This window comes from Notamacropus eugenii, chromosome 2 (genome assembly GCF_028372415.1).
Source record: "Notamacropus eugenii isolate mMacEug1 chromosome 2, mMacEug1.pri_v2, whole genome shotgun sequence".
Lineage (NCBI taxonomy): Eukaryota > Metazoa > Chordata > Mammalia > Diprotodontia > Macropodidae > Notamacropus > Notamacropus eugenii.
This window is the reverse complement of record NC_092873.1, coordinates 477,240,927-477,268,434: the sequence shown is the minus strand read 5'-3', so window position 1 is coordinate 477,268,434 and position 27,508 is coordinate 477,240,927. Positions and strand designations below refer to the sequence as shown.

Here is a 27,508-nt window from a genome sequence, read left to right as displayed (position 1 = left end):
GAGCGCGTGGATAACCAAAGAGAGACCGAGAGCTCTCGTCCGCCCACCAATAAGTGCCGGGCACCCGAGTCCAGCCCTCCCTCTCTCCTTTCCTCCCTCCCTCTCTCCTTTCCTCCCTCCCTCTCTTTCTCTCTCCCTCCTCCCCTCTTTCTGCCTGGGCTTCTGCACTGCCGAGCACCTCCACCTCCTCGCTCGCAGTCTGAGCCGCATCGGCAGCGGCGCGGTGCGTCCGTCAGTCCGTCCGTCCAGGCTGCGGAGAGCCCAGCGGAGGAGGACGGAGCCGGGACCAGGGCTCGCCAGCGGCCGGCGGCACCTTGGGCTTCTGAGGTCCGAGAGGCAGTAGGCAAGGACTGCTTGGGGGGCCGCCCCGGTCTCCCTGCGGAGGAAGCTTGCTGACGACCCGCCACCATGGCCCGCGGGAAAGCCAAGGAAGAGGGGAGCTGGAAGAAATTCATCTGGAACTCGGAGAAAAAGGAGTTTTTGGGCAGGACCGGCGGCAGCTGGTGTAAGTACCCCCTCCCCCGTCCCTTCCTCTCCCCCTTGCTGACCCTGCGGCTCCCCGGACCCCGGCTGCCGGCTAGTTCTTGCGAATCCCGCACTGCATCTTTCTGGAAAGGAGGGGTGGTAAGGAGGGTGGAACTGGGTGAGCGGGAGGCGCTGGTCCTGCTGCGGCGAGGCACGGCCATTCTGCCTGTGCCCGGCTTGTCATCGCTTGTAAAAGGCAAGGGAAAGGGAGAGGGGGGAGAGAAGAGCTTGTCAGCCAGGGGGAGTTGGTGGCCATCATCGTAACCGGCAAACTGTGGCAGCGAGGAGCCCTTGCATGCTCTCCTAACCCAAGAGCACTGAATGTTCCCTCCAGCTTCCCTTCCCCCACCCTCACTCCCCCCAAAAGGCGTTTTGGGGACTGAGATTAGGCAGAGCATCTATAAATAATTAGAGCCAGTGCAGTGTTTGTTTTAAGGTATGAGGGAGTATTGTAACATCTATCTTCCTTCAGTCTTGAAATGTCCTTCTAGAAAGAGGGAAGGAGGAGTAGAGGAGATGGTATGGAGAGCCCATACTGCAGTATTTCATCATAATGGCTTTACAGAGTTCCCCCCCAATGACTTGCCCTAGTCTTTTACAGCCCAGAGACTTCTCAATGTCAGGACACTGATTTGAACCTTGACTCTGAAATGGGATTATGGAGAAAACCTCTTTTTTTTCTTTTTTTCTAAAGATTAAATAGATGCAAACAGAATTAGCATCTTGAGTACATTTGAGAGAAAAGCTTGTCTAGAGAATAGCCATAAAGGCAGAGGATCATATTTTTATTATATGTGTGTGTGTGTGTGTGTGTGTGTGTATGTTAGTATCTCCTTAAGTCGAATACAGTAAATGTATGGCTAGCCTGTTGCTTAAGTCTTAATAGACAGTTTTCTATGAAAATAAGACACCTTGCTTCTTTCTCCTTCCACTATGGGAAAGGGTGACATGTTTTTTTGAAAAAGGTCATTTTGAAGGGCATGTTGTAGTCAAATCTATGAGTCGTGACTGCAGCCCAGATAGGAGGGAGGGAGGGAGAAAGGGAGGGAACTCCCCCCTCCTGCATCACTGCCCCCTCCTTCTCCAACATCATCAGCATCACCACCACCACCAAACCCTTGATAGGAGCTGATGCAGTGCCTTTAGATGGGAGGATCTGTGGGATGAAGCAGCAGAATGAGTCAGGAAAACAAGGTGCTTGGCTGACATTTTGAAATGGAAGAAAGGAGAGGAGACCATTTAAAAAGAAAATGAATGCAGCCAGTAGTAGGTGTCCCTTGAGCTTGGTTTGAAAGCAAAGGGTTAATAATGCATCACACTCCAAGGTTAGTCAAGGTGAAACCATTTCCAAGGTGTCACAAGGAAACATGGGTAACCCTGGATAAAGGAAAATGCAGGACTCTGAAGCAGTGGCTTTTTCTTTTCCTCTTTTGGTGAAAATGAAAAGATAGATCACCTGAATGCGAATAATGCCCTGCTTCTTCTTTACTCAGTTTGTAAGGAAAAACTCAAATAACTGGCAGAGAAAACAGGGTAAGGTTGAAAAGAATCAAGAAAGCCTATGGTGAACAGCTCCTTGAAAGGGACCATTGCCTAGCAACTAGATGTAACTTGAGCAAGGCTGCTAAGGTACACAACAGATTAACCCAGCCCTTCTCCCCATTGCTTGCTGGAGACTCCCTTCTCTGGTTTTCATGCCTTCCTAGGAAGACAGTAAGAGCACACATACCTGCCCATTGAGGAATATCACAACAGGCGTGAAATGCAGCAGATTCTCTAGGCACATGTGTGAATTTTCAAGATACAACTTCCTGGTGGTCCTTACCATCCCACTGATACATTATTTTTCCTCATTCCATTTCTATGATTCTGTTTGGAATAATTTTGATTTAGAAGGTAATATGGTTTGGAATGGCTAAGTCTTTAAATCAACCTATATGTATATGTCTATATAAACCTATGCTTTTAATATACCATCTTAGAAGATACACTTGGATATGGATAGATATAAACATATACCTATCTATCAATGGCATTACTTGATGCCATGTTTTAGGTGGGGGAGGGGGTTTAAAGGACCGGAAAAAAAAAATATATATATATATATATATATATATACACACACACACACACACTTGCGATCTTTTCTATTCCCTTTGGAAGGGGAGGGAGAAAAATGACAATTTAACCCTCTCCTCCTTGATAGCTGAGAAATAGATAGGCATTTGCTTTAAACAGATGAAACTATCTTTTCAAGCTGTTAGTTAAATAAGCATGGATGCCCTTGGGAGGAGGACAAGATGCCCTTGGCTCATTTTTACCTGTAGCTAGATTTTCACCAAGGTGGATAGAGGTGGTTTTCATGTGCTTAAATCACAGAAACCAAAAGGAAAGGACCCCTTAAATCATCCTATGCTTTTGTTATTTCTATTACTATAACATTAAATACTGTGTAGACAGTTGTTGTTTTTCTTTTTAAGCTGAGGCCAGATGCTAGTTTATCATCACCGATGCCCTAAGGCCCACTAAGGGCACACTGCCCTCCTCTCCAAAAGCTTATATTGGTCATTTTTCCTGCTACAAACCACAGCTGGTCTGATTTCCCCCCCACCCCACCCACATTGAATCAGCCCCCTCCTAAGTAGTTCACTGAAGACATTCCTTTCAAGGTATCCAGACTAGATTCTGGGCTATAATCTAGTACCCTTATGGCAGTTAGGAGAGTCTGCTGAAGAATATGTCCTTAAAAGACAAGAATTCCTTATTCCTCTGTGGGTATCCAGTCAACTTTATGTGAAAGGCCTGTTTGTTCTTGAGGTAATTTGCTTTACTTATAACGTGACTGGATGGGGTGTTCAGCCTAGAAGGCTTATGTACCTTGTTGGCAGGTTATTACCATTAGGTATCTGTATCCCACTAAATGAATAATATTGTGCCCCAAATATTAAGGAAATGTAAGTGGGACTCACCTAAGAATTCTATGTTGAGGTGAGCTAAATGGGGTAAGTAGGGAGAGGAGAAAAAAAATCAAAGGCCGAGAGACATCTTGTTAGGATTGGCTACACCAACTCTCCTTGTACCTCCTATGAGCATTCCCTGGAAAAATTTTCCAAATCTCTCTTGACGTCATGTTACTACCATTTGCCTACTGCTGCCTGGATACAGAATACTGGGTTTAACCCTTAGAGTGCTAGAGTAGAATTTGTCTCCCTTCTTCACTACCCCTTTTTGGATACAGAAGCAATTAAAAATGATTTTTGTGCCATTTCTTGCTTGCAGAAAGCCAGCTTTAAAAAACAACAGAGAAATGAGCATTCGCTCCTGCCTTCTAATCATATTTTTGTTTCCTGAGATTCAGCTGAGATTTTTGTTCTCCAAAAGAACTGATAGAACACTCACAACTAATGCAAGTCCTGTAGACCCTCTGCTGACCCCCTAGTGCTGATTCCTTAATCTTGTGTCTCCCCTTATTTTCACTACTTCCCTGTTAGCATGAAGTCTTTTGGCATGGGCTCTCTTTGCCTTACTGCAGACTGCCTGGCGATGCCTAGTACAGCATGTTACTATGCAGTTAATCAGTGGAGATAATCCTTGTAAACCAGTAACTGATAGCCTCATTCCAGTCAATGTACTTCAATTTTGCCTCTGCAGCTATTCTGACCTCTATAACTGCTGGGAAAAAGAAAGGTGAAAAAGGCTGAAGTCATTTCTTGCTCTTTTAAAAACAAGATTATTATTATTAACTGGATAATTAAATAAAATGTAATGGCTGCTTTCACTCTGGATGTCCCTTTCCCCTTTACTATGGCCCTTTGAGCACAAGGACATGACACCTAGTGGGTAACACAAATCAATGGAGGGTAATATTTGAGGAAGCTTAAATTGGGCTTTCTTGGATCTTTCTGTGTTCTTGCTTTATTAACTCCCTGGTAGCCTATGAACTTGTTTTATGTATAGATCTATGTATATGCATATCTACATTTTCATATATGATATAACTAAAATGTATGATTATTTAAATATAAATACACATGCATATTTATACTATGCGTGTACATACATATATATTTCTACGTAATGAGCTTCCTTTGTATTCCTACATATTTTATCTATTTAAAAACATTTTTCTATGTCTTTGGGTTCATGATATACAAGAAATGAAGCAGTGTTTAATTTTAGAGAAGCAAGGATTCTCACATATAGCCTTTTTAGCATGAAGGAATATTAGATATTTAGTAAACAAGGAGAGTTAAGACATAGGATTGCAGGTGCAGAAGAGGAAGAGATTTTGGAGATTATTTATTTAGTTCAAACCCTCTCATGAGAAAACGGTAGTGTGTTCTGGGAGATTTGTCATCACACTTGAAGGATATTGCTCTGACATTGAAAACTAGTTCTGGGTTTTTATTATAGCCACTTTTAAAGAGAGACCTTTCTTATTTAAGGCATTAAGTGACTGAATTGCCAAAGAACATAGATGAGTGGGTCCTGTTTGAATGTCTCCTACAAATTCACATGTAGACATGGCATTATAATTGAGTGCCTGGCTCACCCAGTCGGAATGGTCCCACCCCCTTAATATGTTGCCCTCCTCCCCCACATTAGAACAAGTTGAGAAGGTTCGTTCTTTTATTTGCTCTCTTGGCACAGGCGCCTCAGTGGGAGAGGGGTGGAAGGGCGATGAGGAAGTCCATTCATCAGCTGGTGATCAGACTTGCATTCCGAGACATGTGACTGCATCAAAGCGTTTGTGTTTCTGTCTCTTTTTTTGCAGTTAAGATCCTCCTCTTCTATCTAATATTCTATGGGTGCCTAGCTGGCATATTCATTGGGACCATCCAAGTGATGCTGCTCACCATCAGTGAATTCCAACCTAAATATCAAGATCGAGTGGCACCACCAGGTAAAACCAACACCAACAAACTCGGTTTTCTAGTATAGCAGAATTAACTAATTTTTTAAAGTCCTGTCATTTTTAATGACCTCTGGAAAGGAGAAAGAGAAAAGCTTCATTGTTAGAAGGTGATCAGCTTGCTCTGCACTAACTCCCCAGGATAGAGAAATTTCATCACTGTAGTACATGGATGGAGGAAACACCTCTGACTACGTTCATCATCATTTCATAATTTTAAATAAATTTTAAATTTAAATATTTAATATTTCACTTTCAAACCTGGAAATAGAGATTGAAGGTTTAAAAAGTAAGTAAACCATTTGAAGATTAGTTACCACAGTGACTGGGAGTTGGCTTCAGATCTTTTTGTTTCTGATCTGCTTTTTGACCTTGAACCTTTGACTTTAACCTCTCTCTCTCTAGGCTTTGTTTTATCCAGGCTATTTACTGAATTTTGATATTCTCCATATCTTTGTGTGTTGTGATTTAATTATCTGTTCTCCTGTGACACTTGAACATCCTGGGTGGAAGGGATGAGTAGCCTACAAAATGCCAACCATTTTCTGGCCTCTCTCCCCACCCCCCAACTCCCCACCATTTTGATAATGCCTTACCCACAGCATACATCTGGAGTAGCTGTTAAATACCTTTGACTATATATGTATATACTTCACTGCTTTTGGTATGGGAGCAGAGGTGGTCAATTAACATTAGAACAGTAGATTTTAATTTTATCCAGCTCTTGCTAAAAGCCTTATGGGAAGGACTATGGAGAAAGGGGAGGAGGAGTCTTCTAACTGCTGCTTTCCCACATTACAAATGACCTTGAAGCTGCCTTACAGTGACACAGTAATGAGTTGTCCGCTCTCTCCTTTTCCTGGAACATGGTTCAGGCACTTTTAATAACAGTGGTATTTAGGTGACAATCTTGAGGGTGTCTGCATGGCAGTACTGAGTAGCTTAGATCAAATGCCATGCTGCATGCCGCAGTCATGTCACATTGGCTGGTTCTTGGATGTGAAAACAGCTTGGTATAGTGGAAAGAAGTCTGGATTATTAATCAGGAGATCTGGGTTCAAGTGTCTGCTCAGACATTCAATGTGTGGCCTCCATTCTGGTATTTAATAGCTCTATGCCTCAGTTTCCTTATCTGTCAAAAGACAAAGTTGACCTTTAAGGCCCTGTCCAGGTCAAAAGAACTCATGGAAGAAAATCAGCAAAATCAGAGACCTCTTCCTTGGGAAAGATGGAGAGACACAAAAATCTTATAGTCCCTTTGAGAAACCAGTTTAATATTTTTATAGGTGGCAAACACTATTGCACTGCTGAGAGTGACTTCCCAGATGATTTGCTTCCAGTGATTTGTAAGATTAATAAGATAAAAAATAAAAAACCAAAGCCATTCGCCAATGGGGCTAACTTTGAATCAAGAGATTGAGACAGGGGGAAGAAAATACTGTGGATGAGATACATACTGGCTTACACAATTGTAATAGCTTTCTGGTACATCCAAAAAAAAGTGTATGTCAAATACAAAAGAAACATTTTGATATTCTGCAGCATATCTGCAGCATAACAGCTGCTTTACACAACAGGAATTCCTTGACAAAAAAGTGCACCATATATTTTGTGGCTTTTCCTGTAAGTAATTTCAGATTGTGATAATGATGGTGACGATTTATGCTGTTAACAATAACATATTTAATTTTGTGCGACCCTTTTATTTCCCTCTCCACCATCATTCCATAAACCATCATTCAGTAATGAAACCATTTAACAATTCTTATACATGAAGCTAAACTTGGTCAGAAATTTTAGCTAAAGAGTGCTACTATTTAATTCTTTGCTGCTAATTGAGCCAAAATTTACCACAAAATCAAATTTTTTTCTTTATGTCCTTGATTTAAAAAAAAAATGACTCTTGGATACATAAGTTCTTTAGAATTTCCTCCCAAGTATGTACATTTACCCCCATTTTCCTTTTGACAGAAATTTAATTTAAAAGCGAGACATCACAAGTTTGGGTACTTTGACAAGGTTCGGTGTGTCTGTGGACCAGTGACCTTGGCCATAACTTACACACCAAGCTTTCTGTCTCTCTTCCAAACTAGCTCCCCCGGCCCCTTTCCAAAAGACAAGTTCTTAGCACCTAAATTTAGTGTCCCTGAAGCAGATGGATTGACCTGACAAAGCCTCACTTCTCTAAAGGAATGATAATGGCTCATCATGGAAATATGCGTTTCTGTCCTTTGGGCTGAGTCACAGGAAAAGGACTTCTCAGAAACCCTGCCTCTTTCTCCACTCTGTCCACCAGCTTCTTAATTTCTTTTAGCTCCTCCTTTCCTTCCCCTACCCCCCTGGGCCCCTACCTTTTTAAGGGATATCTATGCAGTTCTTTACACTATTATAATATGTTATGCTTCTAAGAATCACAATCAGCATTTTTAAATGATGACGAATTTCTGCTAAGGGAGACCAAGCTGCACAAAAGGTCTTACTATTAAGAAACGCTACTGCTGGATCAACCATAAAAGGTCATCATTCAGTGATGTGATGCTACCCCACACTACACACTGCCTTCTTCTGCCAGCTTTCAGGTCAAATCAAAAAATATTAGAGCTAAAAGAGACCTTAGAAATGAACAAAACTCCTCCTTTTACAGGTGAGAAAATTAAGGCCCAAAGCAGAAGGATGTAACTTTTCCAGGGTCACACATGGTCTGCCATGTTGGGGCTCGAACCCAAGTTTTGTGACTCCCAGTCCATTGAAATTCCACTATACTATTCAATATTATACTCTCTTTGAAGGAGCTTTGACTTCCTAGTGGTATTAGCTGTTCCATAAACTGGAATTAGTGAGAGAAAACTCATCATTCTTATTTACAGTTATGATATTATTACAAGAGAGTCACTATGATACAGTGGAAAGAACCCTGGGTGCTAAGAGCTACAAGAATTATCTAGGTTTTAGTTATAAGGCTAACACTTGCTAGCTGTCTGTCTTACCCTGAGCCTTGGATAAAACAGCTGCCGCATCTTATGTCACAATGTGGATGTGATGATCAATTGCAATGACTTATGAGAAAAAAGTTTTAAAATTATATAAAATACTATGCAAATTTTAGGTATTCTGAAATAAAAATGAGTTGGGGGAATTGATAACAGTTCAGCTTTACCTTATTTGATGTTATATTACTGCATTTTATTTTCTGGAACATTTTATAATTAGATTTATTTATTTAAGGGAAATCCTAATTAAATAACAGCAATTGTTTGGTGCAGTTCTGGCTGATGCGGGTCAATGAATCTATAATGTTTGCCCAGCTGAAATGCCACTGCTACACACCTCAGGGGATGGATTGGATGATGAAATAAAACTGGAAGAGAGGACAAAAATGACTTGAAATAATCCTACGTCTTTATGAGGAAAATTGCAATGCAGGACTATGAAATAATAAATTCAGTGAACTGAATACTTATTAACTATCTATTATTTGAAAGGCTGTGTCAGGTGCTAGACAAAAATGAAAAAAAGCACCTGTTTTTTTCCCTCAAGGAACTTATGCTCTTTTTGGCAGGGGATGTGGGGGGGAGGGGATATGGCATAATAATTCAAGTTTCAGTGTGATGGGGCAAAGAAAGGGGTGCATACAAAATACTCTTAAGAAAATCTGGAGAGGAAGGCATCGCTTTCAGTAATGGTTGGGTAGGAAAGAGCATCAGGAGAAGGGTCTTAAAGGAGGTGTTGTAACGTAGTTAAAGAAAGAGAAGGGTTTTAAAATGCTGAATGCTGTATATGTAATCTTTCCTAGTTTAATTACTGTGGAGCCTTCGACAGAGCCAACTTCCTTAGGTTTTAATGAGAGGTAAAGGAACAGATTGAAATGCCAAGGGTACTCCTAGGTCCATAGCAGGCCATCTCCCCAAAGCAGGCTGCATCCAGCCTTAGCTACTGACACAGGTTAGGTTATTCTACCCATTGCTTTCCAGCAGCATTTCATCTTCAGGTATTGTCTGTATTCCTGTTAAATACCCTGTTCTTCATCAAGATTACTGGAGATATGGTTATTCAGCCAGATTGTTTTTGTAGAAATGAATCCAACTTTTAAGATGGGCTAAGACCTTTTTAAGTTTAAGACCTCATTTTCCTCACACTCTTCCTTTCCATTTTCAGAAATTCTCTCTCACAGATTTCCTGGGCATTTGTAACTTGAATATTGTCAATTACATTGTTGGGTGCATTTGATTTCACTTTTGAAATCACTAAATGTGATTATAAAGGAAGTCACCTTGCATTGACTCACCTTACTAGAAAATTGAATTTGAAAGAGACAGTGCCATCAAATGGGCTAGAGTTATTAGAGTGGGGAGTAAAAGCAATCCCTGCGTCTTAAAATGGCTCTCTGCTCACTCATCTGCCAGTGAAATAGTATAATGAAAAAGCCTGGCTTTTTTACAGATACTGGTTGGCTCACTAAGTTCATGTAACCACAGTGGAATGAAAGGACAGGTCACTGTATGTCAGTTGGTAGATGCAGGAGAGATTTCAAGATTACATGCTTCCTGGTAAGCAGGTAACAAACAAGAGCACATTCTTTTCCTTGCCCAGGGTGTGTGTGTGTGTGTGTGTGTGTGTGTGTGTGTGTGTGTGTGTGTGTGTGTGTGTGTGTGCGTGCGCGTGTGTGTGTGTGTGTGTGTGTCTGTCTGTCTGTCTGTCTGTTGAATACAGAGTGCCTAATATAATACACTTTAAAAGGATCAAAATTCTACCATAGTCTGTGCTATGCTGGGAAATGTTGGGGTGCCTGGAGATTAGTAGATTGTAATGGCACCAGCATTCTAAATTTATTTAAATTCTTCCCTCTTGATTATGAAATATTTTTTTCTCTTAAAATGAATTGATTTGACAAAGTTTTCACAATTCAAACCCCTCTACGCAGGGCTTAGTGAATACTCATGTCATATTGTGGTTTTAATCTCAATATATTGCTAAGCTTCAGCCCACAAAATATCCAGGATGTTTCCATTAACATCTTGGATTGCCAAACCACTGATGAGAAAGAAGACCCCTCTTCTCCTTTTTGTAAGTTTCAAAAGGGAAGTTAAAAATGACCAACAGTCTTCTTATGATTTTGCCTCCTTTTGGGTCTTGAAATCTCACAGAGCTATTGGTTTCCTCCAATTAGAATCAATTGGCTTGGATTCTGGCAGTTCAGTTATCTCCAGTGAGAGTATGTGAGTTGAGTTGCCTCTTCCTTTCATGCCCTGGATCCTGGAGGGGTGTGAACATTGTCCAATTCACACATTTTCTGGCTGAGGAAAAGCAAGGACTGCTGGCACTAACTCTTTTAGGAAGTTCCCTGAGTGATGATCTTGGGGTGAGGAAGTCTAAGTACGTAATCGGCTCCACCACTGCCCTCTGTAGCCTTGAACCTTCACTTTTGCTGGTGGAGTCAGCAGCAGAAAAAGCTACCTTGGTTTCTAAAAATAGGGATAAGATACTGGCCTCTCTCAAGACTTCTGGGCCACTAGTGAGGCATCTAAAATGCACAGACAAAACTTGCTGTCCAAGATTATGTCATATGAGCAAATCGGAATGTCAAACAGTATTTCAGCAGTGCTAATAATGATGAGTAAAAATAGAAGACACCCCTCTCCACCAACACCTCTTCATCCCTTAGTCTGTCCATCAAAAAATACTTTTATCAGATATAAACTTGTGCGTGACTAGAGATTAGCCGAGATAAAGGGAGGTGGGAGGGAGAAGGAGAGATGAGAGTCATCCTGGCTCTTCCATCTGGACAAATATCTCTTTACCTCCCTAAATGCCTGAACGAACCACATCACATTTCTTTTTTATCAACCTGGAGTCTTATTTCAAGGTATTATTTACTTAGTAAATGAATCCATTCTGTATTGAAAAAAAATTGTTTTCTCTTTGTTTTCTTCCTTGTAGGTTTTGCTCTTCAATCTGGTATTGAGCAAAATCTATTGCTAAAAATATTAGTCTGCTGCTTTATTTTTTTTCTTTGTTTTCATAAAATTGCACTCTTTTTATTAAATCATTTTTATTAAATCAAGCAGATAGGATTTTAAAGCTTGCCATTTGTAGCACCTAGATAGCATTCGTGGCACTATGCAAAATACCTCAGACCCTTTTCCTAATAAATTATATAAAATAGCCAGATAGTTTGTGTCACAAAATCACCTGGAAGAAAAAACATCCTATAACAAATGGTCAGCATAAGTGCCTGAGGAAGAAAGAACTTCAACCTATAGCATGAGTGACTCAGGTGAGCTATGAGGAAGAACTTCCCCTTAGGATAGTAAAACCCTTAGGCTAGTAAAACCCTTCAGAACAGACTCCAAAGAGGTGGGGTAGGATTTTTCTTAAATTCTTCAGATAGCTTCCATAAAATGCTAGACAGGTACTTTGGTTGCTTTATGGCATATATGTTCCCTATATGAACTGGGATAAACAAATCCAAACCCTGAAATTTCAGTAAGATTTTATGCTGAATGACCAAAGTTCTAAAGCATAGTTGAAAATTAATACAACTGGAAGTAAAGGTCTAACAGGAAATGACTATGATAGCAAAGACACTGCCCATATGTATCACATATGTTGTCAGATAAAGTTGCAGTGTCATTCTTGTGTATTTATTGTTTTTACTTTATCAGAAGTTGGCTGCCTTCTGTGCCATTTTTATTTATATTAGTATACTTCTAGAAGGCTCTATAGAAACTGATGTCCACTGAGGTATTTGGTGATATGTTAAGTGCACAGGTAGCCGTGTCTGGAATGGAATTGTAACACTTGTTGTAAAAAGGACAATACAAAATGATATGCATGATACATACGATAATTCCAGCAGTTGCAAGCTTGCTACTGTGTAAGGAGGCTAACTAGAAACAAAAGATCTTTTCTGACCTAAAAAACCTTCTTCCTTCTCCCTCCCTTTTTTTTCTTTATAACTTCCTATCCCTCAGAAACCAGAGCATGGATGACAATGTGACGTTTTTCTTTTCTTCTTTTTGACCTTTTGGTTTTCGTTCCCTCCTATTTCTTCTGATATAACCTTCTCTTCTTATTATATGCTCTCTGTCTCCTGGAGGGCATTGCTAGTTTCTACCAACCAAGATATTTTATTAAGTGTTTAATGTATTGTAGACAATTGATTTATTCATTGGAAATTTATTCATTGGAAATTCATGGTTCATTTGGAACCATATGGTTATGGTTCCAAAGGTCTCAATTCCTCTTAATCAACAAACATCTATTAAGTCAAGATAATAGTAAAATGATTCTCAGGATCCTTCCCCCAAAGAGCTTACATTTTACCCAAGGAGACAACAGGCATATATTAATATTTGCAAAACAGGTACAAGATAACATTATGGGGGAGAGAAGGCTGAGGAGACTAAGAAAGGCTTCGTACAAAAGATGGCTGGTTCTTGAATTAAGTTTTTAAAGAAGCCGAGGGATTCCAAGCAGCAGGGCTGAGGAGTTGAGGGTTCTCTCACTCTTCAACATGTTTGAAGAACTCAGTTAAGTGGTTTGCAGCCTACTATAATCAATCTGAATTCGGATTCAGAGATTTCAAGAGAGAAAAGGTGAAGTCACTTCCTGGAATATAAGTGGAAGCCACAAACCTCAGAAAGGGTGTTCCGCTATCTTTGGCTGCTGGGAGGGACTGTTGGAAACAAAGCTCATCCTTGTCCAAGGTTACAAGTAACAACTTTGTAAAGGGTGAGCAGTGGAGACAGAGAGAAACAGAGAGAAGGTATCTAATCGACTTTGAAAAGAATTGTTAATGAGAACCATAGTACTGCACACACTCCTTTCCTCAGAAGGAAGTCAACAATTGTGTGACTCTTGGAAGGTGTGGCAGTTCAAGGGGTGTGTGTGTGTGTGTGTGTGTGTGTGTCTATGTGTGTGTCTGTCTTTGGTTTGGTGAATGAGAAGTGAATAGTTCAAAATGAATGATCTCCAATTCTGAAAGGGAAATAGGTTAGGGGCAACTTTCGGAGAAAATATAATTCTACTTTTCTTATTTACATGCAAAATTTCTTTTACAATAAAGCAGTCACAATTTTAGCTGAACCTCCACCAAAGACCAATTATGGATTCCAAATGTGTTTCATGAATACTAAAAGCACTTTGATATGTGGGTATCATGCATATTAATCCCTTCTCTCAAAGCAACACCTGCCACCACCACCCTCAACTCTCAAATGTCCATCACACAAACATCGAGCTTATCTAATCACAGACATTTGATACTTTTGAGAAATTACCTTTGAGAAATGGAATTTTCTTCTTTGTTAAGAATGATTCTATAAAACACTTATCTCCTAGCTGACACCCTACTTAAGTGCTGAATAGGTGAACAGATGGGTGTTAAGTTGATTTCATTTACTGCCAGAAAGAAGAATTCTTAGACTATCTTCAGTAAGGGGGAAGAAGACTGCTGAATGAACATAGGTAGCAGTAGGAATAGAACAGGAAATAATCCAGAAATGTGAGGCAAGGAAATAAGGAAAAGAACAGATACCAAGTGGGTTCTAAGCAGGCCTTGGTCACTTGGCAGCTCATTAAGTAGATTCCTTAATTTTTTCCCCCTTCCCTCTGCATACCATAATAGAAATCAGAACCAGGGTCCCAAAAATAGTTTTCATTGCTAGAAACAGAGGCTCTTTGGGTTAGAAATTTGTGGTCCTAGTTTAACATTCAAGTAGTCTTATTCATATCACAACATACCCAATTCAACCATGGGATCACAGAACTAGAAATGGAAGGGCCCTTCAAGTCCTCTAGTACAGCCCCCTGTGGCAGTCATTTGTGGAATTTGTCTGCAGGACAGCAGTGCCTTGTATTCTTACCTCCATGCACTGTCATGAGTAAGATCTCTCATCTCATCAGAGGTTCTGAAGATCTAGCATGGTGGGTCTTGGTATGCCATGCTGATGTGACATTTAACTAGTTGTATGTCCAGTTACTTCTGACCATCTTCCCTGAGGTCTGTGATACTTAACAGTCACAGACACTTGAAAGATGTCACTAGCTTAGGTATCGTGGTAGGTAAAAGACCAGAACTTGGAATGAGCATGGTTGGCAGCAGTGAGTTCTGATTTGGGTTACCTAGCATTTGGAAACTAATGAGCTAATTAATGAACTTATTATACACCTTAAGTTCTTGAAACATAATGTGGAACATCTCTAAAACTTTCTAGGTAAATAATTTTTGCTCTGTTTTCCTTTATTTTCAAATGATTATGATGTGGGGAAAGTCCCATTTGAGAGCTGAGTCATAGGATCTAGATCAGGCATATGACCACTAATATGCCTTGGGAAGAGGTTGGGATCATGTGTGATTGGGACTCACATGCTTATTCCTTAATGCATTACCCTCCTTATCCTGGTTAGGAGAAGACTATTTTAACCTATGTTTTCTAGGTTACCTATTTTGTCTTTCTCTGAAAATCTGGAATTAGTATTCTTAAAAAAATAATCAGAAGACAACCTGTTTCCCAACCATAGTAACTTCATCATTAATGTTTAATACAACTGTCCCTAAGGCTTCTTTTTAACACTGGCTCCTTTTTATTTGATAGTGAGACTTTCTGGACTTCCAAACTATCTTATTTATAAATTTTACCATGTTTGGGGCTTGCCTATACTGCTGAAAACTGTGGAAGAACACTACTTTGAAGTGGCTCCCTCATACTCACTGTAGCTCATCTGGACTATTTTTCTCTAGTTTCATGGATATGCACTTTAATAAATTAGATAAGATTCTTTGCTGCTTTCCATAGCTTCCTATCCCAGGCCAGGCCAGTCCCACCACTCTGATATGGATCTGTTTGTATTTTCTACTTAACACACAATTAATCTTTCTCCAATCCTTCATCACCAAGTTTCAGAGAAAAACATACTTCCTGAAAAGATGCAAGCTTTCTGATATGCACTTCTTAGATTTTATTAACTGATTAATCTTCACCTAGATCATTTTGGCTTCTATTCCTTTGAGGATTTAATGTTCATTGGTTCACTGTGCTGTGCTTAGATTCCCCATCCTGGATATTATCCAAAAGATCTTAAGTCAGTATCATCCTCCTCCTCCTCCTCCTCATCTGTTCCTATGTCCACTTTCACATATCCTTTGCATGAACTATTATAAGTTCATTGTCACTGGATTCCCTATGTCCAGCACAGTCCTTTGGCCTATCCCAACATTACTGCCAATTGCTGTCTTTGGCAGCCCTACCAAAAGCCCCAAAATATCTCAGTTCTCTTGATTTGATCTATATCTTACCCATTAATTCTGTCTATCCCTTCTCATGCAGACTTTTTCGTTATCTAACTTTCATTATCTAGATATTTCATAATCTATCCCTTCTTCCAATTGGAAATGTAATGTACTCCCATTCCCTGTCCTCTAATCTAATCTATTCCTCCCATTATCTTAATTGTTATTAATATTTTAATTTTTTAAAAACCTTAACCTAGTCTCTATCCATAACTGACACTCATATAGCAAGATGGATTTATGCATTATCTATATTCAGAAAAAAAAACCTTTTTGACTGCTTTCTTACCTTTTTGTCTATGGTAGTATTTTTAGCCTTAGATTCTACATCTCTGGAGGGCAAGAGCTGTAGTAAATATTTGGTGATGATGAAATTCATACAGAACGACAGGTAAAAAAAAATGGTGACGACATGAAAAGAACAATTAGAACTTAGTCGGTTCTGATTTCCAGAACTGCTGACCCGTGCATCCTTCCAAAAAGCATGACACATATTCTGTTCTCCCTCCAAATGTCCAATTCCATAACACTTATGAATAATATAACACTATGGATACTTAACGTCTTATAGCTATGCCATTACGAAGTTCTTGAGGGAACAAGTCTGGGGGCTAAATTCTATGCTCGACAGGGCCAAAGAAATTCAGGATAAATGTCATTTTTGTGTTCTGAGACGATTCATGCTGTACATATTTATCTTCTTGGATCTTTTTATCTTGGTTGGAAGGCATTAGTGTAAATATGGGATCAATATTCCTTCCTACAACCTAAAAGGAGGTTGTTTTTGAACTTCATTAAGTGTTGGTCCACAAACATCCATTAAACATCTACTGCGTTCTTGGGACTGTGGAGCATGGAAAGATATGACATGATTCCTGTCCTCAAGGGGCCTACAGTTGTAATAGAGCCTCCCTCTCTTTCTTTCACCCCCCCACCTCTTTCTTTCTCCATAAACACACACATACATTGCTAGTGATTCAATGCTAGCTATACTAAGCCCCAAGGACAAGGTCACATAGACATTCAGAGGCAGGAGGGAGCATATTCTGGCCTAGTTTGATCAGGTCTCATAGAAAAGGCAGGACTATAGCCTAGGAAAGATTTATACAAAGTAAAATGTTCTGGTACAGAGTATATTTTTGAATTAAATTCATAGTTGTCTCTCTATTCATGACTTTTTTGTGTTTTTTTTTCTAATCTTCCTTCACATGTCTAGGATTGACACAAGTCCCTCAGATCCAAAAGACTGAAATTTCCTTTCGTCCAAATGAGGCCCAGACCTTTAGTCCATATGTGGTGAGCCTTAATCGATTTTTGGACAAATATACAGAAGTAGCTCAGAAGGATGAACTAGAATTTGAAGACTGCGGTGGTAAGTAATTTTTACAGTTTTGAGGTTGGCTTATGATTCATTTTTTCCATTCTGTTTGATGGCTTAATGATTGACATAGAAATCCTTATGATCACTGGAATAAACTATTTGAAGTTTTTGTAAACAATATGTTGAGCCATTTTGAGTATATAGTTCCCAAGACCACCCAAGAAACTCTTACTCTCAAAGAGCTACCTGATGCCAGTTCTTCTAATTCTATTTTTTAAAAAGTTGAACACCTGTTACATATGCCTGACATTTATTCTCAGTCACATCAGTGGGGACTAATTTTGATTTACAGGACTTATTAGATGAGAAATATAGTATGATCACATAGAAGGAAAGAATTTTTTAAACTCCTCTAAATGGATTGTCAATCAGATCTCCTGCTAAATTGTAATAGTTGAAAGACTTTTAAAAATCTAAAGTCATTTCTTAGTGGATAAAATGAAAATGGTGTGGTATAGTGAAATGACCAGTTGACTGGGAATTGTGGTTCCAGCTCACCCATTCAATGATTCTGTAACCTTGGACAAATTACTTTACTGTTTATATTTCCCTTCTTGCAAATTGAAGGATTTAGCTTAAATGGCCTTTAAGATTCCTTATAGTTCCTAACAGTCTATGATAATACAGTTTGGCATTTAAGACAACAGTGAGAGCTCATGTTTGGCAAACATCTGCTTTATTTATGAATAATATTTGCCTTAACTTACAGAATCATTTTTTTAATGAGCTTCAAATTTTATGTTCAATGGTCTTTTCTGAAGCTTTGATGTGTCCCTTGCTGGGTACTAACTATGACCTAAGAATAGCAAATTGTCATTTCTTAAGTGAGGATTGATTGCAAAACTGTAGTGGCTCCCCAAAAAAGTAGTGGCACAGAGAGCATTTGGTGAAAAGGTACAACCAAATGAACTATCTCTTTTACAATGTCAGTGAAGGCACAGGTTCAGGGGATTCAGTTTCTACTTACCAACATATTCTTAGTCTGAGATATTTGGTTCAGCCACCTGATTTCAATCCGAATTAGTTATAATGATCCTGTTTTTAAGATAGACAGTTAAGGTCCTGGCCAAATCAGCTTTATGTATAAATAGTTGGATAGTCCTTTATTTAAAACAAGAGAAAAATCATCAATAGAAAAACAAGATAAATCATTCTCTGTCCTAGGGAGACAACATATGAAATACATGCTCCACCATGGCTTGGCAAAATCCTTTTGTTACACAGTAAAGGAAAGATTTTGGTGGGTTGATGTAGATAAGTAGTATCTAAATGACAGTCCAATTATAGTCTGACTAAGACAAACCATTTCTGAAATATTGTACTCAATTCTGGGGTTCATGTTGTAGAAGGCACATCAACAAACTGGGGTGAGTCCAGCAAGAGGTTAGTGAGGTGACTCAAAACCAGGATGATTAGTTAAGAGAATTGGAGATATTTAATCTGGGGAAATGAAGATGTATCCAGGATGTGGTTCCTCTCTTCAGATCTTTGGTGGGTCATTATGTGGAAGAGGGGTTGGGTTTGTTTTGATTGGCCCCAGAAGTCAGACCTAGGAAGCAATGAGTGGAAGTCACAGTGAAACAGATTTTTGGCTCATTTTGAGGAAGCACTCCCAAATAATTAGAGCTATCAAAAAAAATGTATTGTCTTGCAGAAGAGTGAATTATCTAGTGGTATTTAAATTAATGCACATCAGAGAAGAGATTCATGATTCAGCTATGCATTGATGAGATGTTAGATTTAAGACATGATACCCTGGTAAGATAAATCTGAAATATAGTAGAATTGGCTGTAAGTGAAGGTCTTTTTCTTTCCCCTTTCTTCTGGTGCTACTGGGGGTGATTATTGGTTCTCTGTTTACATTTGTGTTTTAGAAGTACCAAGTGATTACAGAGAACGAGGAGATTATAACAATGAACAAGGGAAGAAGAAAGTCTGCAGGTTCAGGCGGGAATGGCTCGGCAACTGCTCTGGAATACTGGATGAAACCTTTGGCTATTCCAGTGGCAAACCTTGCATCATCATAAAACTCAACCGAGTTCTGGCCTTCAAACCTAAGGCAAGTAATCCTCTAAAGGTTGAAGCAAATGTAGACACCAAAGGGAACCTATTTATGTAGATAACCTATCTAATAGGAAGGATGAAAATCAGATGGGTGTGAAGGACCATCTATGCTGCCAGAAGAACAGTCACACATGAAGCTTACATTTGGCCCACTTGCTCTAGTATGACTAAGAACATCCCTATCTTCCTGGTAGTCCCTAAGGAAGAGCCATTACTGTTGCTTTCCAAAGTAAGTCAATTTTCCAATGGTGAAATAATTTTAAACTAAGCCCTGCCCTCCTGTTTTCCCCCTAAATAGAATTTGGTTCAGTGTTCAGACTGTCAAATATTGTGGTATGGTAGAATCAGCATTGGACTGACAATTGGGAAACTAGAGTTCTTCTGGGACCATCTTTGACACCAACTAGCTGTGTGACCTTAGGTAAATCACTATGGTTTCCTGGACCTCAGTTACCTTTAAAAATGAGGAGATTGAACTGGATGATCAGTAATATCTCTTACAACACTAGACTTATGAGACACTATACTTTTAAAAAAAATTATGTGAAGCACTAATGTTAAAATCTCAGTGTGCGTTCATGTTTAGATAATAGTCGTTTGCCTTGGGATAGTTTGAATGCTGTACTGGTACCATGAAATATTAAAAAAAAAGACCTATAGGAAGATCTCTAGTACCTTAACTATATCATTCAAAGGGAATCTTAGGGAGAATGTGGACAAGTCACACAGGATGGAAAAAATAAGGATTTGCACTGATGGAGGAAACATATCAATGGCATTATTACAAATTCATGGCAAAGTTGCTTACTCTCATGGAATGCAAACAGTCCCTAGAGTTGTCATCATTTTTTTGGTCCCATCAGAGCCATTCCCATTATATCACATTGTTTTCCTCATGATTCTAAATTCGAGTCCTAATCTGGAGTGCCAATACCACTGCAGAATGAAGACTAAATGCTAATATATGGTAAGCCCTTGATGCTCACACAAGAAAGGATATGTGCCCTTGGCACTAACTACAGCAATACATAATGGTTTAGCCTTCCTAGAAAGGGGGAAGCAAGCATTTATTAAGTGCTTACTGTGTGCCAGGCACTGCGCTAAGGAAGCACTTAAAAATATTATTTCATTGGATAGCACAAAAAATGAGAAATGAGCCCTCATACTTTGACTCTGGTAGAATTACATTCACTTTTCATTTCACAAGGCAGCATAAATATGCTAAGTACTTTTCCATCTCCATGAGAATGCAACACTCTTAGAACCTAAATAAAAAGTATTCATTTTTCTCAAGCAGATCTTCAAAAGGCTTTTTCCCCTTTCTGAAATTGTATCCATGAGCATGGTATTGAAGGATGTCTCTAATTCTGATAAGGGGATACCATTAAAAACCAGTTGTTGGTCCCCACACACTGTTATGTCATTAAAATCCACTTCATTTCAGAGATCTGGCTCTAATGCTCTGCCTTCTACTGATTGCTAGTTACTGATTGTTAGTTCTTATAAAGCATATCTGAATAATTTAAAGAAAAAAAAGAAAAAGAGCTAGAGAAATTTTATTCATCAAAATGGATCCAAATCCCATTACTATCACTGGAGGCGAAACTGATGTTGGCTAAACCTTCTATCACCCTCTTTATTCCTCTCCAAAGGATATTTTGCTTAGAATTTGGCATAATAGAAGAGGAGGACAATAATTATCAGATTATACTTAACAAATGTAAATCAGTTAAAGACTTGAATACTGAATAAGGTTTCCAGGTAGTAATGAAGGATAAATAGGAGAAGGGGTGAGAATGGGGCAGCTAATCCCCCTCACTCCTCAGAGTCTACAGTCCTATACCATTTCTTGAACATTAAGCATTTTAATGAATTATGTTAATACTGTTTGGTAATGGACGGATGATATATCAGAAATTTAAATACTCCAGTGACAGTTATGACCTTGTCTAGAATTCCCTATTGACATACATACAGCTAGATCAATGTAGTATGCTTTGTTGAGATAATTGTATATATATTTTTCTCCAGTAGGAGAATAGAGTGGCTTTTACTTTTTGCTTCCACTTGATTCTTTGCTGCCATTTTCTCCTTCCTTCTGCCACTTAACTTTAAATCTATCGATTTTTTTCTCATTGCTTTTGGCAATGGAAAGAGAAAACAAAATATTGTCATTTCCTCACTGTCACACAGCATGCCTACTGCTCCTTTTGAGAATGGACTGGTAACATCATAGTTTTTGACATTTCATAATTAAATGCAGTGCTGGCAGAAGGTTATGGAGACAACTGTACCAACCCTCAAGTTTTCTTTTTACAACAAAAGGCATTAATAATGTAATCTTCTGGTATTGATGCCCTACTCATTAGTAAGAAGCTTTGCCTCATGAGTTTTGACTTTTATTCGACTGGGTTCTCACACATCTTTTGGTAAGAACAGAGTGTGAAGTGAGATAGTCATTTCCTGGATTTGGAGTCAAGGCACCTGGAGTTAGCCCCAGCTCTTCCACCCACCTGGGACAAATCATTGTACTTCTCTAGAGTTCAGAGTTGTGTTGTTCTGTTTTTTAGATCTATAAAAGGACCAGAAGTGCTTAAAAATCCCTTACAGCTTTGAGTGCTTGACCCCCCACTTCTACTTATTATTTGTGCGGTTTCTGACCTCATTTATTGTGAATGCCTAATGTGTAAAATGAGGGAGATGACCTCTAAGTTCCTGCTGAGCTGTAATCCGTGATCCAATGATCATGTCTTAGGTTGGAAACGAGATACAGGGTCTAGTTTTCCTACAGCATTTTTAAATGTTATGAAATGCCTATCATTCCATGTTAAGCAAATCACAGTCAGAAACATTTCAAGTATTGGAAGGAAAAACAAAACCATTTTCCTCAGCTACCTCAACATGCCAACTGTAATGTGTGCTGCCATCTTACATGACACAACCTGACAGGATTTTCTTGCTGGTACTAAAATTGGTATATTCAAAATGTTTATAAATCTGCTGCTTTACTGATCTACATGGATTTTACTTTTAGCCTCCAAAGAATGATTCCCTGGACAAGGATCTGATGATACGATATAATCCATATGTCCTTCCTGTTCATTGTGCTGGCAAGGTAAGAAGAAGGGGAGAATAATTGGGGAAATAGTAGGGATATTAATGATAATTTATAAGAATAACTCAAGTCTTATCACATTAAAAGTAGTATCTAATACACTTCTATCAATAGCATATTGACTTCTGCTACATCACAATTTCTAGTGGAACTGCATTTATGATGGTCAGACCTCTGTAGATACAGCTAGAAAAATCACATGGCTAGGCTCGTCTTTGTGGCCCAAGGCAAGGCACTGCCTTTTCCATAGGCCCGTATCCTCACAGAAAGAATCTTTTCTACTTCACATAGGGTGGAAAAAACTAAATGAGATCAATAATCAGGAAAGAATTTGAACTAGGTAACTCTGAAGGTCCTTTTCAACTCATTTTCTAAGTTTTCGATGTCTGGGTTTACTCTTTAAAAATGCCAAGTGTTTGCTTTTAAAAGAACCCAAAATGTTCAAGTTGGAACAAGAATGTTTTGCTTCAGAACCTAAGTAAATAACATGTTGGTTTGTTAAAGACTAAAGTCTTTAGGTAGCATGAGAATTTTTCAATTCTAAATATTCATTTGTATCTCAGTTGCTTTTAGGTTAGGAGCCCCATTAAAGAGAAAAACCAAGGTCATATGGGAGAAGTAGAATCATAGCACAAGCTTACAACTTACTCCAGCTATTATCCATCATCTATGATTTGATTTATATGTCTTCTACTTACAACTTTTCTCAGAGGTTTAGGTTATAGATAATTCCCACTGCTTCCAAGAACACCAAGAAGTGGCACTTGGATTTTCCATTGTTCATGTCATCCTCTCCTCCCTTTGAGACTACCTTTTGCTATGTTCTGATCAGAAACTAGTTCATAGCAATCACAAGAAATAAAGATTGAGGATGGAGCACACTCCAAATTCTTGATTTCCAGATTTGTATCCAGCAAAACTTGCCAATGAGACATTTGTTAAGTGCTGACTGTGGGCACTGTGTAAGGTGCTGGAGGAGATGCTGGGTAGATAAGCCTTATCTTATTGCCTTCAAAGAATATACTTATTCTGGTGATATTTCATTTGTTTAAAGCTCAATGTGGCAAACTCAGATTCCTTCTGGTTTCCAAAAGCAGAACCCTAAAATAAACCTTAATGGTTCCCCATTTCCTTCAGACATTCTATATCATCATTTGCCTGAACTGTCATGTAGGGGAGCTGTCATTTTAATGGTGATATTTTGATAGGGAAAGCACAGGTGACAAGAGCATGAGATTCCCTCTGCTTTAACTGACGCTGACTAATGGAGGTGGGGGGGCAAAGCAGCTGATAAGCCCTCAGAGATTGCCAAAAGGGATAACTCCTAGTACCACTCATGGCATATTCTGTGATGTAGGTGAACCTTTCTAACGCTTGGAGGGCTGATTCACTTAAATAACTGAGGTTATTTAAGAATTACTGGTTTCTATATTTTGCACAGCAGTAGGGAAGACCTGGAGGCAGTTAGCTACATGTGTCAATACAGTGTCTTCCAGTGTTGACTGCCTTTAAGAAAAGAGACCTACCAAGTTAAGCAGAAGCATACTGAATTTAACAAGGACACTTTAATGAATTATCATCTGAGACTTACCATATCCCTACAGCAACCCAAATGAATGGCAGAGGAAGAAAAATGTTACTCCAGTTCTACCATATCCATAAATGAGTTATGGATTATGGGAAGACACAAGAGCACAGATGAGTTATGTATGCGAAGATTCCAACTGCATGGAGCACAAAGAACATTTTAGAGTATAGTATTTTCCTTCTTAGTATTCATCACACACTCATACACTATCTAAACACTGGAGAATAGCTATGGTTAAAAAAAAATAAGGTGGAAAGATGGCACAGAAACTTGTATGGGATTTAAAAGTATGCTGGACTTTGGCCTGACAAGTTTATGTGGGCTTGGGCAAGAGCGAAATCTGCCTTGGGCTCATTTTCCATATTTGCAAAACAAGGATATTAGCATCAGGTGGTTGTTTAGATGAGCTAAGTTTTTCAGAAGGATGTTAAAATGGAGGTATCAGTAGCAATGGTGTTGGTGGTGGAAATTGTCTGTCATGCCAATGATTAAAATAATTTCTGTCTTTTTTATTTTTAGAGAGACGAGGACAAGGATAAAGTTGGAAACATTGAATACTTTGGTTTGGGTGGTTATTCTGGTTTTCCACTGCAATATTACCCATACTATGGTAAACTCCTGCAGCCCAAGTACCTCCAGCCCCTCCTGGCAGTGCAGTTCACCAACCTTACCACTGACACAGAAATCCGCGTGGAGTGTAAGGCGTATGGTGAAAACATTGGCTACAGTGAAAAAGACCGTTTTCAGGGACGCTTTGATGTAAAATTTGAAGTAAAGAGCAGCTGATCACAAGCACAATCTTCCCCTCTAGCCATTTAAAAAAATTAAAAAAAAAAATTATAAAAAACAAAAACCTACTAGTCTTGAACAAACTGTCATACGTATGGGACCTACACTTAATCTATATGCTTTACACTAGCTTTCTGCATTTACTAGGTTAGAATGTAAATTTAAAGTGTAGCAATAGCAACAAAATATTTATTCTACTGTAAATGACAAAATACAAAAACAAAAGTTGAGCCTTGGGACGTGCCCATTTCTACTGTAAATGATGATTCCATAACTGACTTGTAGTAAGCGGTGTTTCTGGCCCCTAAGTATTGCTGCCTTGTGCATTTTATTTAGTGTACAGTACTATAGGTGCACACTCTGGTCATTTTCCAAGCCATGTTTTACTGTATCTGTTTTCTACTTTATGTGAGCAAGGGTTGCTGTCCAAGGTGTAAATACTTCATGGGGATAAAACTGGCATGGTACTTCTTTTTGCTTTGCTCTTTTCGAGATAAAGGCCCATCTGTGAGCATATTTAACAACACTCCATAGAGCCTTTTCCTGTGATGTTAGCTTTATTTAATTTTAATTTTTTTCCAGGGAGGGGGGAGGACTGTCCAGGGAGGGGGGGAGGGGAAACTGCCCTTGAATTTTAAGTGAGGCTAAAGAAAATAAAAGGTGATGGGTTGTATTGTGCTTTTATTGAATGCTGTCTCTCCATTTCTTCCCTTGCCCTCCAGTATGTTCTCAGGTTGCGTACGACACCTGGGTCTAACTATCACTCTGGCCGGTGATAGGGCTAATCGTTTTGCTTTGTATATTTTCTTTCTACCTTTTTTCCTTTCTCGGAGGCATCACGTGCTGGTGCTGCGTCTTCATGAATGTTTTAGCCATTTTCATGGTGGAAGAATTTTATATTTATGCAGTTGTACAATTTTATTTTTTTCTGCAAGAAAAAGTGTAATGTATGAAATAAACCAAAGTCACTTGTTTGGAAATAAATCTTTATTTTGAACTTTATAAAAAGCAATGCAGTACCCCATAGACTGGTGTTAAATGTTGTCTAAAGTGCAAAATCTATGTTCTAACATGTAATAAATGCCAGGAGTACAGTGCTCTTGTTGATCTTGTATTCAGTCAGGTTAAAACAATGGACAATAAATGAATGAACACATTACTTATGTGTGCGCTTTGTTCTTCTCTCCTGATCCATCTTTAATATCACTAATTTTCCAAGATCTTGAAAAAATATTGGACCTGAAAGACAAACACAAGTTGTCAGTGGTTCCTATAGAAGCACAGCCTTCTTGGTATAAAACAAACACAGTGAGAAATCTAGGCTGTAGTTTTGTTTTTTAAAACTGGGATCAGTTTGAGGTTTGGCAAATTAGTACATTTCATTCTACGTTTAGGTGCATAGCTCAGTTCAAATCTATACCTTGCCTTCCAGAAAAATTATAAGCTTTATTTTTAAATGAGGTAAAATCAGCTGCAAGTTGTTTTCCAGGTGCACTAGACTCACACAATTGAGCTGGAATTTCAGTCTCACTTCACCAACTTGGGAAACGCCTAAGCACAGCATCATGTTTCTGAAAACTGAAACCTCCTTTAACAGACCCTTCACAAGAGCCTCTTCTATGGATCCTTGTGGCACCTGGGACAGTCCTGAAGGGAATGGGGTTTGTTAAGAGAAGACCCACGGACCTCCTGATATTTCTTATATTTTTCTTGGGGACAATACTACATCGATTTTAGTTAATAGTGACATACGCTAAAACACATGTAACTTTCACTTTACAGTATTGCTTATGTTGAGCTCTAATCAGTTCCTGTTGTTTATTTTGTAAAAATATCACCTGAGACTCCCTGTATCTCCAGAGCAGCAAACTGTGAGCCCAAATTAGGAGCAGAGGAAGAAAAAGTGCTCCATGGAAAAGTACTTAGATAACAAAGAGAAATAATGGGAAATAGCTACCACTTAACTGCAAAGAGATCTGAATATTTCAGAAAATAAAGTAAACTTAAGTGAAATAGTCAAGAAAAAATATAAATGAATGTCTTGAATTTAGAAGATTAGGGCTCTAAAAAGTAATTACTAATTATAAAGAAGTAGAGAGTAATTTTACTCTACTTCCAAGTGAATCGCTGCTGAACTATTGCAAAATGTCTTGAGTAAAAGCCTGGATGTGCAGTGAATCAGAACAATAAGCAGAACAGGCTTGGTGTGAGATTTAGACTGAGACAGGAAAATGAGCATGGGCTGTTGGATGGGATTCAAATACAGCCTCTGCCTGCAGTCATATATATAATGCTGGGCAAGTCACTTTCTTCACCTATGTGTCCCTCAGGCAACTCTCAAACCCACACTGTCACAGATATATCGAGATCTACAATGGTGGAGGGAGCTGTCTATGCTGAAGGACCTCCCCCCCACCCCCAAGTCCTGCTGCAAAGTCTCATTATGGCATGGAGGTGAGCCCAAGTTCATAAAGTCTTTGCCAGAAGAATGCAAGGTATGGCAGATATTAGTGAGCAAGATAAACTTTGGAGTATTGAGCCAGTGACAGACTGTGTGGTTGTCACTGGGGAATAGCTTCAGTAAGCTTAGAAAGGCTTATTACAAAACGACTGGATCATCAGGAAATACGTGTGTGTGTGTGTGTGTGTGTGTGTGTGTGTGTGTGCATATGCATCTGTACATATTTAAACTGGCTGCAGTGAATAAACAAATAACAGAAAGATGGAGCTCTACATTGGTAGAGCAAATAGAGAGATGGAATAACAAATCTTCTGGAATATTCATAGGAAAAGAGAACATTTATTTAACTTGATGAACAATTGGTATTTAAATGGTACCAATT

At 39.0% G+C, this 27,508-nt stretch overlaps 2 protein-coding genes across 4 annotated transcripts in view; one reads left to right on the top strand and one right to left on the bottom strand.

Annotated features, from left to right (window-relative positions):
- The first annotated feature begins 366 nt into the window (after nt 1–366).
- On the top strand, nt 367–25,824 carry ATP1B1 (ATPase Na+/K+ transporting subunit beta 1). Its single transcript, XM_072648709.1, has 6 exons — nt 367–505; nt 5,300–5,428; nt 16,945–17,100; nt 18,984–19,168; nt 22,208–22,288; nt 24,396–25,824. The coding sequence occupies exons 1-6, from the start codon at nt 409–411 to the stop codon at nt 24,660–24,662; spliced, it is 915 nt and encodes a 304-aa protein (XP_072504810.1). The 5' UTR covers nt 367–408; the 3' UTR covers nt 24,663–25,824.
- Nucleotides 25,638–27,508, bottom strand: part of NME7 (NME/NM23 family member 7) — a 183,337-nt gene continuing 181,466 nt past the window's right edge. For all 3 annotated transcript variants that reach the window (XM_072648706.1, XM_072648708.1, XM_072648707.1), the window contains exon 12: nt 25,638–25,904. In XM_072648706.1, the coding sequence (XP_072504807.1) occupies nt 25,872–25,904 (33 nt within the window). In that variant the 3' untranslated portion in view covers nt 25,638–25,871. The remainder of the gene's footprint in view (nt 25,905–27,508) is intronic.

Excerpts from the sequence above, each read along its gene's own strand:
- ATP1B1 (XM_072648709.1), top strand. The coding sequence starts at position 409 with ATGGCCCGCGGGAAAGCCAAGGAAGAGGGGAGCTGGAAGAAATTCATC. Across the intron at positions 17,101-18,983 it reads AGAATTTGAAGACTGCGGTG|AAGTACCAAGTGATTACAGA; the intron begins GTAAGTAATTTT and ends TTTGTGTTTTAG. Across the intron at positions 19,169-22,207 it reads TTCTGGCCTTCAAACCTAAG|CCTCCAAAGAATGATTCCCT; the intron begins GCAAGTAATCCT and ends TTTTACTTTTAG.